The sequence below is a fragment of the Chaetodon auriga genome, chromosome 9 (genome assembly GCF_051107435.1).
Source record: "Chaetodon auriga isolate fChaAug3 chromosome 9, fChaAug3.hap1, whole genome shotgun sequence".
In the NCBI taxonomy this organism is placed as follows: domain Eukaryota; kingdom Metazoa; phylum Chordata; class Actinopteri; order Chaetodontiformes; family Chaetodontidae; genus Chaetodon; species Chaetodon auriga.
In genome coordinates this window covers 18,946,706-18,963,970 of record NC_135082.1, presented here as the reverse complement: position 1 = coordinate 18,963,970, position 17,265 = coordinate 18,946,706, and the positions used below count along the sequence as shown (strand labels likewise).

Here is a 17,265-nt window from a genome sequence, read left to right as displayed (position 1 = left end):
TTCCACCTCCAGCAATAATGATGTTAATGTCAGCCTAGCTCTTATTTCACTGCCGAGCTCTTGCTTCAAAGCCATCTTTTCAGGACCAAAAAAAAAAAAAAAAAGGGAAGCAATAGCATCATGTAAATAAAAATAAGTGTGTGGATGGCATGTTTGCTCCGGAGGGAAATTACTTTGTCATTGAAAGGATAATAAACGAGGAAGGGTAATGAAAAATCTGGTTGGAGGGCAAACCACTGCGAGCATGACAATGTGCAGCCCTGATGGGAGCGCGCAAGCAAGATGGCAGGAGGAGAGGAAGTGAAAGTCTTTCCTTGGTCCTGCTGTTCTGTTGGGTGCTTCCAATCACAAATCGCTGTGCCACATGTCTACAGACAAAAGGAGTCAAGCTTTGAAAGAGTGTGGCAATATTTCACAGGGGGGGTAGTAACAGTCTGACTGCTGCCTGTGCCCAGCAGGGGGTATGTGAAGGGTATAGCTGATGTAGTTGGAAGTGTGTGCTTCTTTTCTTACTGTGAGCATGTGTCTCTGTGCACGCCTGCTATTTCATAGATGATATTCAAGCACGCCTGTGTGAATGTGTGTGGTTGCATATGTGTGTGCCCCGTGTCATTGGAGCTCCTCCAGTCCCTCCAGCAGTGTGTGACGGTTGCAGCTGTGAGGGGAAGCTCAGCTCGCTCATCCTGCATCAGCAGCAGAGAGGGCCTGAAAGCTGCAGGGTGTGTGTGTGTGTGTGTGTGTGTGTGTGTGTGTGTGTGTGTGTGTGCGTCCTAACTGGTGGCTGTTGAGGGGCTGTGGGACAGCGGGACAGAGCAGCAGGGAGGCAGTGGTCCAACCTCCACTAACCCCCATCAGGCACACAGCCAAGAGCCTGCTACTGAAACAAGCCACACACACACACACACACATCAACCTGCAACCACACACACACACACACACTCGCAGAAATGCACGAGTACACTCGCACCGACTCGTATCCGCGCGCTATTTACCAGCAGGCCTCCTGGACACTGACACTCTGAGTCATTGTTGACTTGGCATTTATTTCCTGAAGTTAAATCAGTGTTCGGCACATTCAGTGAAGCCCAGCCGCTGAGTTCTGGGCATCCGTATCAATGCTCGCCAGTTCTGTTGGACAGTGCATAATGGCTTCATCACTTCTGTTAAGTGTTGTAGTAGTGGGTGTAAAAGCATTACAAATCGTTGTTGGCTTTATCCTGCTGACAGAAGGATGTGTTCGCAATTACTGCACGGAATTAGTTCCATTTCAGTACAATCACTCCATCTGTCAGAGCTGATATATATATTTTAATATGAATGTCTAATTTCCGCGAAGGAAATGTCCCTGAGAAAAACTTTATGACCCCTTTGGCCAGGCCTTTAACTCTCCCTAAATGAGTTTCCTTACTCCTTATCCTTTTAAATTTCATTATTTTTTTACCCCCTGAGAGTCCAGAGGAAGGTGAGTAGATGAATGGAAGAACATGTTTCACAGCTGTAGTCATGAACTTTGGTAAACTTCCTGTCTGCCTCTGTAAAATTCTCCTGTGTCTCGTGGTCGTTGTCTAGATCAGTGGTTTCCAGATTGTGGTGTGATTACCCCCCAAGGGGTCCCAAGATAAATTTTAGGAGATCACAAAATCATTAAAGGGATGAAAAAGGAAAGTCTGTTTCTCTTACACAAATTATATTTAGTTTCTTTTTCAGATTTCTATCTACTTTTTAACTTTTTACTTTTTTCTCTTGGATACTTTCACCTCTTTGAGCCTCCACAAATCCTTCAAATGAAGGAAACTTAAAAAGAACAGCGTTCCTCACAGCTCATGGAAGGTCATACCCTGTGAGTTGGAAGCAGAAGCTGCTTTTAAGGGGTTAAAAGAAGAACCACTGATCCAGATGGATAATCTTCAGTGTGCGCAAAGTTCTAAACTTACAAGATGAACTTGATTTGGAAACACTGCCTTCATTTCAGGCATTCAAATGCAAGATTTCAAACATTTTTCAGGAAGAATTTCATAATTTTAAACAGTCCAGGTCTCTCTTTATGCCTCAGCTTTTGTTTAACTCTGCTGTATGTAAATGTTGAAAATTAATTGAAAATCAAGTGTTTTTATGTGTCAACTATGCAACGTCTTTTCAGCCGTAACGCTGAAAAATAACGCCTTCTGAAATATAGGCTCAAGAAATAAAATGAATTTGTGACATACAGAGCCATCAACACTGAATATTCGTGCACAGATGTGTTTTAAGCTAAATGCTAACATGCTCACAAATGGCAATGCTAAGCAGGTGTAATATTTAAGTTCAGCCTTTACGTTTAGTGTTTTAGCATGCTAACATTTGCACACGATCCACATAAAACACAAAGAGCAGCTGAGGCTGATGGGAATGTCTGATCAATCAAAGTAGTGGAGATGACGGCCTGATGATGGTGGTCGATGAAAACTCAGGTGATCACCAAATGGTTACAGGTCATCCAGAGGGGGACATGAATGTCCAAATTTCATGGCAATCCATCGACAGGAGTCAACTCCATGGCAATGTGAGAGGAAAAGTCAGACAGTCACCAAAGTCAGCAGGATTCATCCTCTTGGAAACATGAATGTTTGTACAAAATATCATGGCAATCCATCCAGTAGTTGTTGAGCTATTCAAGTCTGGATCAAAGTGGTCTTACACTGCTGTCCCTATAGCCAAGCTGCTGAACACAGAGGAAAACTAAACCTCTACACACACTTTTTATATCTGTTCACATAACCTTTCCTTCCGTGCTGTTATTTCTTTACTTGCTGCATATTTTCTTGTTGTATTGTCACTGTGCTGTGGACAGAAACCATGAATGGTTGCGCTATTTTCTTTTTAATCTCAAGATCATGAGTTAATTAGATAATCAACTATAGAACAAAAGGTAGTTTCCTTTTATTACTTACATTGTTTATCAGAGATCTGCATTGCCATGCCAGCGTGCATTGATGTTGTCTTAACTGTAGCAGCTAATTTAAGCTGGAAATGTCAGACGAAGGAGTAACCAATATTGAACAACGCATCAGACTGTATTTCAATCTTAATTATTTATGTACATACTTTATTATACCATTCAAACAGTCACCAGTGTCTGTAGTTTCTTTACCAGCTGCCCTGCCAAAGAGATTTCTTTTGGTTGTAGCCCATTGGACAGTATCTGCTTTAAGTTCACCGCTGTGTATAAGCCTGTTCATTACAGTAATTATAATTAATGTAAATAGCCTCATATGAAATCACTTGGGAAAACATCCTTACAACACATGGAAAAAGTTCATAAAAAATTCATGTGGTTTGTTTTGAAGCGCTCATATCCACCCGACGGAGCAGTGTGTGTGTCATGATCCACTCATATGAAGCCTTTTTTGTAATGAAATATCTCCAGAAATCGGCCTCTGGCTTTCTTGAGATGAAGAGATAAAACTGACCTGTTATCGTGAGAAAATGAGCTTTGTCATCTCGAGATAACGAAATGATTAACTCACGGTCGCCAGATCAATGCATCAAAAAACTAAATGCCGACACGGCCGTTCTGGGTTTCCGTAGCTGTGGCTTTGGCCCTTGTGCTCACTATTAATGGTGCATATTGTGAGAGGATGCTGTAGGAACGCAAGCCTCTGTTATAGGAATAAAATAATTTATTTTTTGTTTTTCTCTGAGTCGAGACTGTTCCCAGAACCATTAGTGCAGGTTTTTTGGTCAGAGTGTGTGTGTGGGTCGAAGGACATCAGGCAGATGGCCTTTTCTTCCTGTTGGTCTTGGGCAGTGGGGGACCATGTAGGTGTGAGCAGGAATGCACAAGGACAGAGAAGTCTTTGACCAAGAGAGAAGCCTCTGCTTATTAGGTCACCCATCCCTCCCCATGCCTGTGTCTGTCTTCTCCTCCAGACCCCCCCCCTCCATCCCTCCCTCCATCCCTTCCTCCCTCCTTCCCTCTCCCTGTTTCTCTGGTTCTTTTGTCCCTCTCTGCATGCCCAACTTATCTCTGCATTCTCTGCCAGGCCAATCAACAGGCAGGGTAAATAATGTTAACACTGTTACCTTCACTGACAGCTTCCACAACGTGAGTCTGAGACTGGAATCGAAACAGGGCAGCGAGTCTGTACTCTTAAGGTAGGCACTGCACATTGTGAAAGAATTGCATTAGCCGCAGAGCTCCGGTAATGAGAGTAAATCCTTGCTATCTTATTGCTTCTCAGGGATATCTTGGCTCCAGTCTTGATTCCTTTAGATTAATATCAACGTGTAGACATGGTGTAGCGGCACAGTGGCTTTGATCCTCCGAGGCTCGAGCCGTGCAGTTGAACTGTCTTTTCTCTTTTGCTCTGAAACCCCAAAAGCTTTGTGCGCTATCTTGTATGATCTTCAACTCTTTTGATTTGAAATTGTTGTCTGGAAAATGTCCTTCCAGGTTCCCTGAGCTCGAGTGGTCAAGAAAAAAAAAAAAAAAAAAAAGGGAACAAGAGGTAGACATTCTATCAGTGCTCTCCAAATAATTGGGCAATTTCAAAAGTGTGAAGTCATGATGTCTGTAGGAAACAGTTATGAGTGCATGGAGGTGAGAGCTGTAGCTATAGCAGCAAGATGAATATTGTCTGTGTCACTTTGTGGCATGTCAGTGAAATCTCTGCTGGTTTTTCAGCATCTTTGGAAAACATGCAGTACGTACGCTCGACTGAGCAACGCCACATCCGATCAAGGCCGTAAATAATGCATGTTTAAAGCTTGACTCATGTTTTTGAAGTTTAAAGCGGGAGACAGACCCACCTAATACATGCCTCCATGATGCAGATGTGTGCCAACAGGACAGAGATAATCGAGACATTTGCATGACATGATTTTTGGAGACATCATTTCCCTATTGCAGTGGCTTTAATGTGTCTTGCAGCCAAAATGAGAAGCGATTTTTTTTTTTTTTTAATATTTAAAGATGTTTATAAATGCATACCACTGACTGCAATGATGTATGTGTGTGTGGCTTCGTGCGAAACCCTGCTAGTAGCTATCTGAGGAAAAAGTTGAGGAGAAATAAGAGAGATTTGAGGTCGCCGACAGGGCTGTCTGTCACTCAGTTCCCGCTTCGCTCCAGAAACAAACCTCTCAGAGCTATCTTTCACCCTCGGGGTATTCCCTTGGTGTTGGCTGTGGCGTGGTTGATGGTTGTCATTGTTCAACTCCATTTCACATCTCGAAGAGGCAGCTTTCCAAAGCAAACAAACAATCATGCTGCCATTCTGCTCTTAAACTTCATTGTGCCATGCGGAGCCTCCCCTGCCTCATTTGCATTCGCTTCCATGTTTTATTCACAAACACAGCAGTGAAGTGAATCAAATCTGTTCGCAGAATATAGAGGAGTTTAAGTTATCAGTTTTAGAGGTATTTGAGCTCAAGTGAGGTGCTTGAAGCACTAACAGTATTCAGAGTCACACGTGACCTCTTATATCCAGCGTCGGGAAAAAGACGGTGTGTGCAGGAGAGAGTGGGAGGGATGTGCAGGGTATTGCTGATTCATACAACACTCACCTACACTAACAGGGGCTGTCTGAGGGAGAAAAGGGAAGCAAGGAAGAGAAGAGACAGCAGTGGGAAGGAGATGGTAATGATTCATGTGAAATGGGAAAGGAAAATAAAAGCCATCCGCCCAATCGGAGGTGAGGTGTCCTGTACAACAAACGAGGAAGGGAGAGAGAAGAATGAATATGTACAGAGCAGGAGGAGGAGGAGGATCAAGATAAAGAACGGGGATGAGTATACTGACTCTCTCTCACTGGGGAGTCATTCACTCAAATGTTGACACTGCAACAGTAGTTCTTTCTTCCTGGTTCACTTCGGGCTCAATTTGTTTTAGACAAACCGTCTGAGCTCCAGAGAGAAATACTCAAAGGGAAGGAGTGAGGTGGACATGTTAACCCTTTAATGGTTCCCTTTGGCACTAACAAGAAAAAAAGAAGTATTATTTTTTCAACTGGCCACACTGTTTTGAGCCTCTACCGAACGGTTGACATGTCCTTTTATGGTAAATCTGCACTTTGACCAAATGATGCAGTTGTCTATTTAAAATCTGTACGATTAATTCTCCATTAAAGTGCAATTAAACACATTTTTTTTCTAACTAACAGACAATCCCTTGCAGCTGTAATGAACAGGAATCATTTTTTAAACATAGAGAAATAAAATATAAAGTGCCTATTGGTGATATAAAAATCTAATAATCTGCAGTTCAGTCTGTGTAGAAGCAGCTCAGACTTGCTCGTGTGTGGTGGGACGTCAGCGCAGCAGCGTTTTGGATGGATGGATCCCCTCTTTCATTTTTCTTTTACAAGCCAATGCTGAGTATTTCCTATTAACGTCAATGTTCACCCACCCTTTGAGGTTTGTAAGTGTTCTCAAGTGTTATTGTGCTTAATTATGGCTTTGTTTAATCACTTTACCGGTCTGATCAGTATCACCCCAGAGTTAGTTACCTGATTAGTAACTTCCATCGAAAACAAACAAACCCTGATTTAATAACTTCAGCAAATACAGAATGAAATAACACTGCATTTATCATACTGACAGCAGTTATAATCCGAAAACGTTGGCAATATTCAGTTTTTTGAAAATCTTAAAAATGTCACCATAAAAAGACGTTTGCATCGATCCCGCAGTGCACCCTGGGAATTTACTTGTGCTTTACATACTTCAACAGAGTGCAGGAGATGGCTCAAGCAGGTCGAGGAAAGGACAGCTTTCCCTGAGATATCACGTCTTCAAAGAGCATTTAATGGTTCCTCTTGTGTCTTGGTAATGCTCTTTATGTGTATGTGTGCATTGCTGTAGATGGATGACTGACTGCCGGTGTCAAGGTCAGAGGTTGACACTGCCAGCGGGGAAGAATTGGATTGACTAGATTAAAAAAACGATGTGATAAGAGCCCTCTGACCAAACGCATGGGGAGCTCCTGGTTATGGTGTGTGCTTGTGCATGTGTGTGTGTGCGTGTGTGTTGTAAAGCTGAAGGTGTTAGCTGAGAGGCCCAGCTGCTGCTGAGGTAAAGGTTGTGAAATGAACAGATAAGACAGGAAACCTCTGACAGCCCAGTGACCAGACACAAGATTTATCATGACCTGTGAACCTGGAAAAGCTTCTTCTGCCCTCAATGCTGCTTATTAAGGTGTGTGCGTGTGTGTGTGTGTATGTGTGTGCGTGCGTGTGTGCGGGTGGATGATGGTGCTGGCATGTTTGTGTACATGGGCAGCCACTTTGATATTTTCCATCGAGGGGATTGCACCTCTTCAAGTCCAACCTCACATGCCCCCTCACTCTAAAAGTCTGTGAGAAAAAGAGGCTTTTTGTCTGTGTCGGTTTCCAATTTAATGGAATGGAATAATGGGATAAAACTGCTGGTGTCTCATGATGCAGGTTTTCTATCCTGCACACAGGGCAGTTATTCACCTTGCAATGGTTACTATTTGCACTCGGCTTTCTAGGTATATTATATAGAGGTAGACCAGTAGGGTTTTGTTTGCTGATGTTTTGATTAAATATCAGAAATCGGCAGGTGGGATCTGACCTAAACTGTGTCTGTTGGCCTGCACTAGACAGACTAGACAGGATTAATATGTTTCCTGTTTCATGGAGCAGGTCTAGGTTTAAACCTGGAATGAATAGGGACAGCAGAAGCCACTGACACCTTTCAGGCTGGTATTGTCAATGCATTAGCAAAAAGTTGTTTATTTCCATATCCAGCCATTATTATTAAGTCATGCTTGCCACCTCATTATAGCAGATTTAAAGGAATAGTTTGACATTTTTGAACCAATTTCAAGGCAACCAGCAGGGGTCTCCAGACATATATAGCACACAACCCCCTTAACACAGCTAATTGTTGGTTTTACGCTCAGGTTTTTGTATGGATCAAGCAACAGAATATAGCGTGTAAATCAGTGAGCTTTAGAGGTGCTGATGGGTAGATTTTGTTACCTTTGGACAGAACCAGGCTAGCTGTTTCCCCCTGTTTCCAGTCTTTGTGCTAAGCTAAGCTAACAGTCATCCTGATGAAGAAAATCGATTTCTGAGAAAACACTGAATATTTGTCATTTTTGGAGTTGTTTTTGACATAAATGTCTTTAAATATTAAAATGTGTAAAATCCATAAAGTAGGTTTTGTGCTGTGTTGGTGGGGGGCGTGTTACCACAGGCACCTGTGAAACAACAAGTTTGAACGACTCTCCACTACAGTAACACCACAACACCTCACCGCAGTGTATAAGATAGGACTTCACTGCGGTGGAAAGTTGCCACCGTAGCAATCATTTCATCTTTTGTCTTGACGACTGTGAATTAAACAGTAGGAATAATCTGTTCAAGTTACAAAGTAATCTACCAGGGATGTCACCTTGAATGTATTTGATTGGCCAGTGCAGAGCCTTGACAGGTGAGTGTGCTGCAGCCAAAGTTGAGCCATATTCAGCTTCTTTCTCAGACGATCCTGTGTTTTTTTTGTCGGATCTCTGCATTGGCACCCCTGCTGCTGAGCTAATGTTGGCTTATATGTCCTTGAATTGGGTCTGTGGGATGGAGTGTGGTAGCAGAAAGATTTGCTCTCTTCTACAGTGTCTTGCTTGAAACTACCCCTGGGGTCACCACAGCCAGAAATGTTCAAATCCCACTCACAGTGACTTCATACACCAGAACAAAATATTAACTATCAGCAGCCAAAAAGGTAAAAATCGAAATGAGTTGACTGTAATACTGACCTGGGTGTCCCCTGCTGTTTCTCTTTTTTTCTTTGTGTCCCTGTGTGTGTCTCTCAGCTGCGGGGCGGCCCTCGTGGCCGGGATGCCACTGTGTGCCGTGCCAGTCCACAGTGGACGGTGAGGGGCAGGAGGAGGGGACTGAGTGCAGGAGACTGAGAGGAGGCGGCTCGCACCAAACAGGAGACATGAACCTCTGCTGGAACGAGATCAAACGCAAGTCCCACAACATCCGGTAAGAGGACATTCATAGTGGTGTTTACTGTAACAGCGTGTCGGGATGGACGTTCTCAGAGCCAAGATGCTCATTGTGTGTGAGACGAGGAAGCGGCTGCATTTAGAAACTTAAGTGGTGATCATTCGTTCTGCAGCAACAATCACTGTAAGCTGCACATTACATTTCTACCTACACGCTGGTCGTCTCAAAAGAAATAAGAATGCTCTTTTCTTTCATTACTTTGTAAGGATACAGATTTTTCCAAGGAAACATCCTCTCAGTTACAGCTTTACACAGATTGTTTGTTCAATGTCACATTCTGGTTTACTGAACATTTCTTAAGCCACAACTCGAGCCATTTCAGTAGAAGGACAGATCACAGCACAACGCCAAAAGGCAACACATCGTCCCGTGTCACAGGAAACAGATGGAAACAAATCCCTCTTAATAAGCCAGTTGCTGTAAATTAGCCACTGTCTGCACACACACAGTTGTATAGAGATGTATATTAGAACTAGCAAAAGCGTTTTCTAAATGAGTCTGGCAACTTTTGGCTTAACCAAGGTCATTAATTTATAGACTCATAATAGACAGGAAATGTATATATTTTTTTGTAATTGAATGATAAATGAGAATTGCATTTTTAATTGCTCTGGCAGTTGTCCTTTTGTTGTTGTATCTGTGGTGAAACAATGCTAATATGTGTAAGTTTCTGCCCTGCCCGTGACACGGGGGAAAAAAGCCGAATGATGTCTAACGTCTATATATGCTCTCTCTTTCTTTGTTTGCTTTCCATTTTCCTCTGACGATTCTTGTTCGCGTTCGCGCTCAGTTTTCAGCCAATTAAAAAAAGTAATGTCTAATAATAATGTCTAATCACCCAATAATGCCTATTTCAGTACTCCTTCCAGTCAGCAGATTAATTATTGATATCACATGGGTTAATACTGCCATTGCACAAGTTACACTTAAGAGGTTTTCCAGTGCAAAACAATTAGAGGACATTCATGTTGTTCTTTGATGCTTAATTGGGAGCTGTCCAAGCTTGCCGCATCATTTCTGTTTCTTCAATTCAACTGGCAGCCTGTTTAGACAATTGGCCCCTTAATTGCTTACTTGACCCTGATGCATCTAGGAAGCGGGAGGGGGAGGTTAAGGAAGGATAGTTGTGAAATTGGTTAAGACAGTTTCCCCTGCAGTCCTGTGTAATGAGATCACTATGGATGGCCTGCAGTGGCTGTTTATACCCGAGCTGCACTCTGACTTCATCAGGCTGAGAGAGGAAGGGGGGAAGGGAGGAATATAGGAAGGAGTCGATAGAGGGATAGCGAGAGAGGAAGGGAGACCAGACAGCTGGTATTAAATCATCAGAGAAGAGAGATGGGATGCAGGGAGATGGGCGGGGCAGAGAGAAAGAACAATATAAGAATGAATGAATGAGAAAGAGCTTGACTGAAAAGCTGTCTAACCTTGAGGGTGAGTGCTGTCCAGAGGAAATGTCTGACTGCGTTCAGTGCCCACGGCTGGACAAGTGCAGACGACTGGCTTTATAATGGCATGTCTGGCATTGATTGACAGGTGGTTGAGGCTATGTTCCAATGAAACTCCCGACTGCTTCCTTCTATCCTTTGAACTCTCATACATTACACCTTACAGTACAGCATACTCTACCTTGACTTAAGTGAAACTTCCTCTGTTGTGCTTTGGTGCTCATTTCTTATCAAGGCTGAGGTTCTACAACCTGTCTACTGCTCTATAAGCTGCCCAAGTGCCCAGTGCTAACATCGGCATGCTAACATGCACACAGCGACAATGCTAACATGTTGCTGTTTGGCATAGGGTGAGTATATTTCCAAACCCTCAAACTAGGACCTTTAACTGCACTGCACATTCATGCATGTGCACATGTTTGGGCTTTTGCATGCACCCCAGGTGTTTTCATCAGGTAGGAGGACACTTTTTTCAGCACTTAGCAAACCTACCTTTCAACTCCGTGGATGCTAAGTACACAGCATTGCACACAGCATCACTGTGGTACTTTATGAAGGAAGGAGTGAACCTCCTGGAGCTCTTTAGAGAAGACAGACTTTCTCTTCTGCTTGACAGATAACTGTAAGCATACACTTTTTTTTATTAAACCTGTTTTATTACGCTGACAGGTTCTGTTAGAAAGAGCCTGTGACATTTCCCTTATGACTCATAGACGAGCAACAGCTTTAACAACAACTGACTGACTGATTGACACACACAGACAAATCAGTGTTGAATCCAGACGTGTGTGCATTGTTCATGGTTTTTTTTTTGGTAATAATGAGTGGGACAGAACATGATGAAAGTCTATGTGCTGAAAACAAGTATAGTACTAGTTTTCTTACTTTAACTGTGGTAAAACTTGGATCATTTTGTAGTGAATGTTGAAAACCAAGATATTTATTTATTTGTCGGGACTGGGGACAAACTGGTCACTGTAGTACTGGTCAGCATATTAGTTTTAGCGTGCTAGTATGCTGACATTTGTTAATTAGTACTAAACACAAAGTACAGTAGAGGCTTATGAGATTATCATTAGTTTTCCGGTTATTTTGACCTGATGGTGAAGAACCATAAATGTTTGTGCTACGTTTTGTGCTGTCCAGTAGATGTTGAGATATTTCACTGGATAAGTGAAAACCTGCTGGTGACTCTGGAGGAAAACTCAGGGGATCATCAAAGGCAGTAGGATTCATCCCCTGGGAACCACGAATGTCTGTACAAAAGTTCATGTTGACCCATCCAGTAGTTGTTGAGATATTTCAGACAGGACCAAAGTGGTGGACTTAATGACACCGGCACGGCTAAAGGTTAAACTGTTTTCCAGAATTTGACGATGGTGTGAAAACACTTGTGTTCTCCCATTGCTGAAAACACCCAGAGAATTTAACAAATTAAGATAAGGAGTAAATAGCGCACAAAATGCATTTGCTAAATGTTTACAGATGGCAGTGGCACAGGGAATTTATCAGTGTGACACAGTGTAGCTCAGCTAATTGGACTCAGCCCTGATAACAGAAGGTTAGGGGTTTGATCACTTCTTTGGCATGTTGCATAGAAATTAGACGAAATCATTACACTGTGAGTGAGTCCACGCACACTCACCAGCTGCATAGCATGTGTTATTCACTGCAAAACAGTGTTTAGATGCCATTGGCGAAAAATGTACATGCTGTTCTTATTGCTGTGTGCTTTGTGCTATATCAAGTTGTGGTTTAATGTCTTATGCAGGATTGGGATAATAGCCCCAAAGCAGTGGACCACAACACCGTATGTTGAGTGCGGTATGTCTGTCATATTCGCTGCTGAGTGATTACAAATTTATAAAACAGACATTTATTACAGCAAGCATATTGCTGAGGCCATTCAGCCATCTGTAACTACTGTGTAAGAAAATATGAGAGTGTGGGAGGTTTCTGTGAATTCGCTGAGCTATTTGCTCAGTAGATGCTGTGTGTTTCAAATGGATGAGCTATTTTTTGTGTAATTCACTCACCGAACAATCAGGGAATTATCCGGCATACCTTTGTTTGTTTCCATCTCCTTGGACACATTTGAAAAAAGGGTAAAATAGAGCTTATGACTACTTCTTCCAGTGTTTTATGCAAAGCTAAGCTAACCAGCTGCAGCTTCTTATTGACAGTACACATAAGATAGTGGTATCGATCTTCTTATTTAAGTCTTGGCGAGAAAACGAATAAGCATATTTCCCCCCAATGTTGAACGATTTTTTTTAAAGGTCAACTGAAGGGGTTGTTCTCATCAGTGTTATTTCGTAACTCACCTCCTGCTCATCTTACATTTGTGTTAGCAGTGAGATCAAGGCGTATTTCCACTGAGGCCAGCTGTACTGCATCCCATTCCTGCACTTGCATACTGTGGCAAACAAACGACAGCTTGATGCTGAATCATCACAAATCTCCCCCAGTGTATTATTAGCACCGACTGCTTTGTCAGTTATAGGTAAGAGTTCTTCAAATAGATTTTACATGCAACATAGCTGATTACAGTGTCAGCCGTGTTGTTCACAATGTCAAGCATTGTTGAGATTCTGGCCGTGCTGCATAGTAAGGTGCCCACTGTTTTGCTCTGCAGGGAATGCCCACCGGGGTTGGTGTGGGTGTCTCGGTGGCATGTTATGAATTTATTTGCCGCATGGCTCAGATAACTGCAGAGAGCCATCCGCCCACGCCCAGCGTCTGTCTGAGGGCAAGGGGACACCTCTGAGTCTGTTTTTGTCTCTGTCTGTTTTTGTCATTACCACAATGTTCCTATTTATCACTATAGTTATCTGTGATGCCGTTATCACTCACTGTCTCTTTTATACTCATTCAGTTTCTGTTCCTGCTCTTCGTCTTTGCTTTTGCTTTTTTTTTCCTCATGTTTCTCCACCTCTATTCTTCTCCTCCTTCCTATGCTAGCGCCGTCTACTGACAGCCCAGCTCAGTGCAATGCCCTTTGGTTGTTCTGTGCTCCACTTTCCCTACATCGCCCTCTGGCAAGTTACAGTATAATGCCTGCAGGACTTATTGAGCTCCAATTACATGTTAATGATAATTTTACCGTTGAAGGTCAGGGGGTGAAAGCCTAGTGCTGCGAGAGGGGATAGGGACGGGATGGCAGGTGTGTGTGGGACTCGGGGATTCAGCCATCAATCATTCAGTCACTTGAAGGAATGGATTTTGCTGTCACTGCTGCTGCCTGAGAATCATTTTGAGCTTCAGTGGTTTATTTCAAGGTAAGAGAAAGGCAGCATTTTCCAGGATGCTACGTATATATTTGCTGAGTCTCGTAGGTCAAATATTGCAAATGTGACCCACATTTCAGGTTTGGCTTTAGCTGGTTTTCCATTTGTGAGTGGCAATTTTTGTGGTCTCAATTGGTTCATTCAGACACACAATCTTTAATTCAGCCCTCACGCAAAGCCCATTGTCTTTTCCTTGAGAGACCGGCATTGACGTCACGTGTATCACACTGGGTAAAGGCTGGTAAACCAGGGATTGAAGATATGATGGAATCACAGCTTTGAGACTTGTGGGACAGACGCCATATCTGGTGGCAGGGCTGACGAAAACAAACTTTGATACACTGTAATGATAAAACAAACCAACAGGGAATTTGAAGCCCCATGAATAATTTGATGAATTACCACTGTGTGTGTGTGTGTGTGTGTGTGTGTGTGTGTGTGTGTGTGTGTGTGTAGAGCTTGAAATTAAACAAAAGTGAAGCTGTGAGGAGGGCACTGAGCTGTGCCTTCATACCCATCATCTGGTGCAGAACAAATCAGAGGTGGTCTTGCACAGATTAGAGACAATGTTGGATTGGACTACAGTGTCTGTTTGAGTAGCAGGAAAATATAATCAGGTTTTTGTGCACACACTGTACCCAGGCACGCTGTATGTGGAGCAAATCAAATCCCCAAAGGAGCGAAAACATTGTATGCTGCTGGAGCTGCAAGAACAATGAGAGCTCCAGGATTGGAGATTCACTTTGTACATTAGCTCTGTTTGCTTGAAGACCTGCAAGCCAAGACTTGCATGGAGGTCAAAGGAGGACAGGTCACATGAAAGCCCTGATCAATATGTTATATTAATTTGCACTGCTGAGTTTACAGTTCCTGATCTATTAGACTGTTAACAGCATCATAAAACAGGGACTTAGATTTAGTTGTTGGCTGGTTTTAATGGTGTAGTATTGTAACATTTGTGCATTGAGATGTCTTAAAATGACGAGACCGTTCATACCATCATTGGTTGTCTGTCAATGGCATCATATCCCCTTTACCTCCTCCAGCTGCTATAATCTCCACAGAAAGACAGGAAACACCAGATGATAGCTAGCTCCTCTACTGTTATACTATCGTTTGTATTGCTCACTCGTGATAAAGCACGATTATTCATTTTCATCAGCGGTGGTGGTGTAACATTGAAGACAACAACAACTCCCACAATCCCGTGCTTCTTCACAACATCCTCCAACTATGTTTTTTGTTATTGTTCTCATCAAGAGAGCCCTACTGCCAAAAATGACATAATCCGTCTTTAATCAAGGTATTAAAAACCTGTCAATCTATGTTTGGCAATCCAACCTTGTTGTTTAGATTTTTAGGATTAAAAATCACGTCTTTAAAGATGCCAGTACGCCTGCACATTCACCTACACACAGAAGCACTCCGACGCGGCTTACGTTCCTACATAGAAACAATAATTGCCCTTCTCTGATCTTGTGCTGCTGCTGTGTTAATCATGAATTTTGCGAAAGTGGATCACTAAGAGCTGGATGGCCTTAGACAAACACTTATTCTACCTGTGAATCAGCGAAACTACTTGTACCAAAACATGCACTGGAGTGACACCTGTGACCCAAGGTTTCATTTCATCACTCTGAACTTGCTTGTTCAAGAAGTGGTGACTGTAGGAAAATATGACAAATCCTGCTTAATGGCAGCATGATTTCCCATTTATTCGTGTACTTCATATTGCTCTCTTCATCATACTTAGTAAAAGAAACTAATTAGTAGCAGTTTCAGCCTTTATCTACTATTCTGATATTGGTTGCTGTTGATATTCAACTTGTTATAAGTCACCTTGGCCAGCGGTGGATTCGACAACAACTTTTGTAAAGACGGTCTTTCTTTTTCTGCCTCTGTGTACTGTATTTACGGTGCATTGTCACTGTAAACAATGAATTTATGAAATCACATGAATCTCACAACCAATTAACCAGTTTGTGTTAGATAAATGTTGTTTGTAAAGCACTGTGATGAAAACTGCTCCATGGTGTGTATTTCAAGGTCTCAAGGCTAAAACTTGCACCACACTGACCTTGAAATCAAACACACAAATATATTTACCCCATGTCTCTAATTAACTGATTAATTGGAATGAATTAAGAATGAAGCAGTCATACAGTGCGAGTCAGGCTAAGCAAACAGTAACTGCTGGGTAACACAGCCACACAAGGGCAAAAACAAATGCAATATTGTGCTCATTAATAGACAAAGAACAGAATAAATACGAGGGACAAAAGAGTTCTTCCTCAAGTCAAAACTGAAAGAAATCATGAATTATAACTGAACACATCATCCTGTGTTGATCTGGAGCTTGGCAGGCTTTCCTGTTGTGATAATTGTATTTCTAACATCAACAGCACCACCAACAACAACAATACAAGTAATAAGCATAATTATTATTTCTTTATTTGGTTGAGGGGGGGCTTTACTGAAAGAGCTGGTGGCTTGAGCTGCTATAAGCTGCGCTGTACACAGCGGCTGCTTGCGGCTTGAATAATGAGCAGCCATTATTCGCAAAGTGATCTGCATTGTCTGCCCCGATCCCCCCGTTTCTCTCAGGGGTGTCAGTCTTGAAAATCTCTTCAATAAGAAGGTAATTTGAAATCCTTTGAAATATCTGAATAATGGAAATTCCTGTCAGCTCCTTGTCTACCAGGCAGAATGTACGGCGTCTATAGTGAACATATTCTGTAACTATCAGGAAGTCTGATACAACACTGTCACTGTTAGCAAGAGATGAGCAGCTAGGCTAGTGGTCCCACAGTAGAGGGTAACTGGGCCGATATTAGCAATCCAGCAGTCATGTTCTCTGAACAGATTATCTGCCCAAATGATCCTTCAGTGTGAGGGGTTTACAGACATAATCTTAGTGTTACTGACTGGATCAGAGCTTCCCCGAACTCCCATAGTGTGAAAAGAGCAGTGATGGAATATTGAGCAGAAACCCACAACAGCCAGTGAACTGACTGGGATGTTGTTCAACAACATCAACATCCATCCACGACATATATATATAGCGCAAGCTGAGGAGTCCGCCTCCATGTTTGTTCTTTTGAAGTCACGTTTGATGATGCAAGTTTCTCTGAGATCCCATGTCCCTGAATGGTCACTCTGAAATTGTTTAGCATCAACATCTGGTGTGTGTGGTCCTGTGCCTTGACTGATTCATCAGGTGGTGTGTGTGTTTTACAATTAAAATATTAAAAATCAGTTAAATCAGTTTGGTCTCAAGCTATACGCTTGAATATTTGGTGGAAATGAATGACAGCAAAGGAAATGAGCTGCCTCAAACATTAATGGAAACGCTGATCTACATCCCCATGAAAACACACGCACACACACACACACACACACACACACACACACACACACACACACACACACACACACTCACTCACACGTGCAATAAAAAGGAATACTGACTCAAATGGAAAACATCTCCACTTACACACAACACAAATAAACCTGAGC

General features: G+C 42.5%; 1 protein-coding gene across 2 annotated transcripts in view; it reads left to right on the top strand.

Moving 5' to 3' along the window:
- Positions 1-17,265, top strand: part of drp2 (dystrophin related protein 2) — a 155,774-nt gene that overhangs the window by 72,416 nt on the left and 66,093 nt on the right. For both annotated transcript variants that reach the window (XM_076738393.1, XM_076738392.1), the window contains exon 3: positions 8,816-8,990. In XM_076738393.1, the coding sequence (XP_076594508.1) occupies positions 8,944-8,990 (47 nt within the window). In that variant the 5' untranslated portion in view covers positions 8,816-8,943. The remainder of the gene's footprint in view (positions 1-8,815; positions 8,991-17,265) is intronic.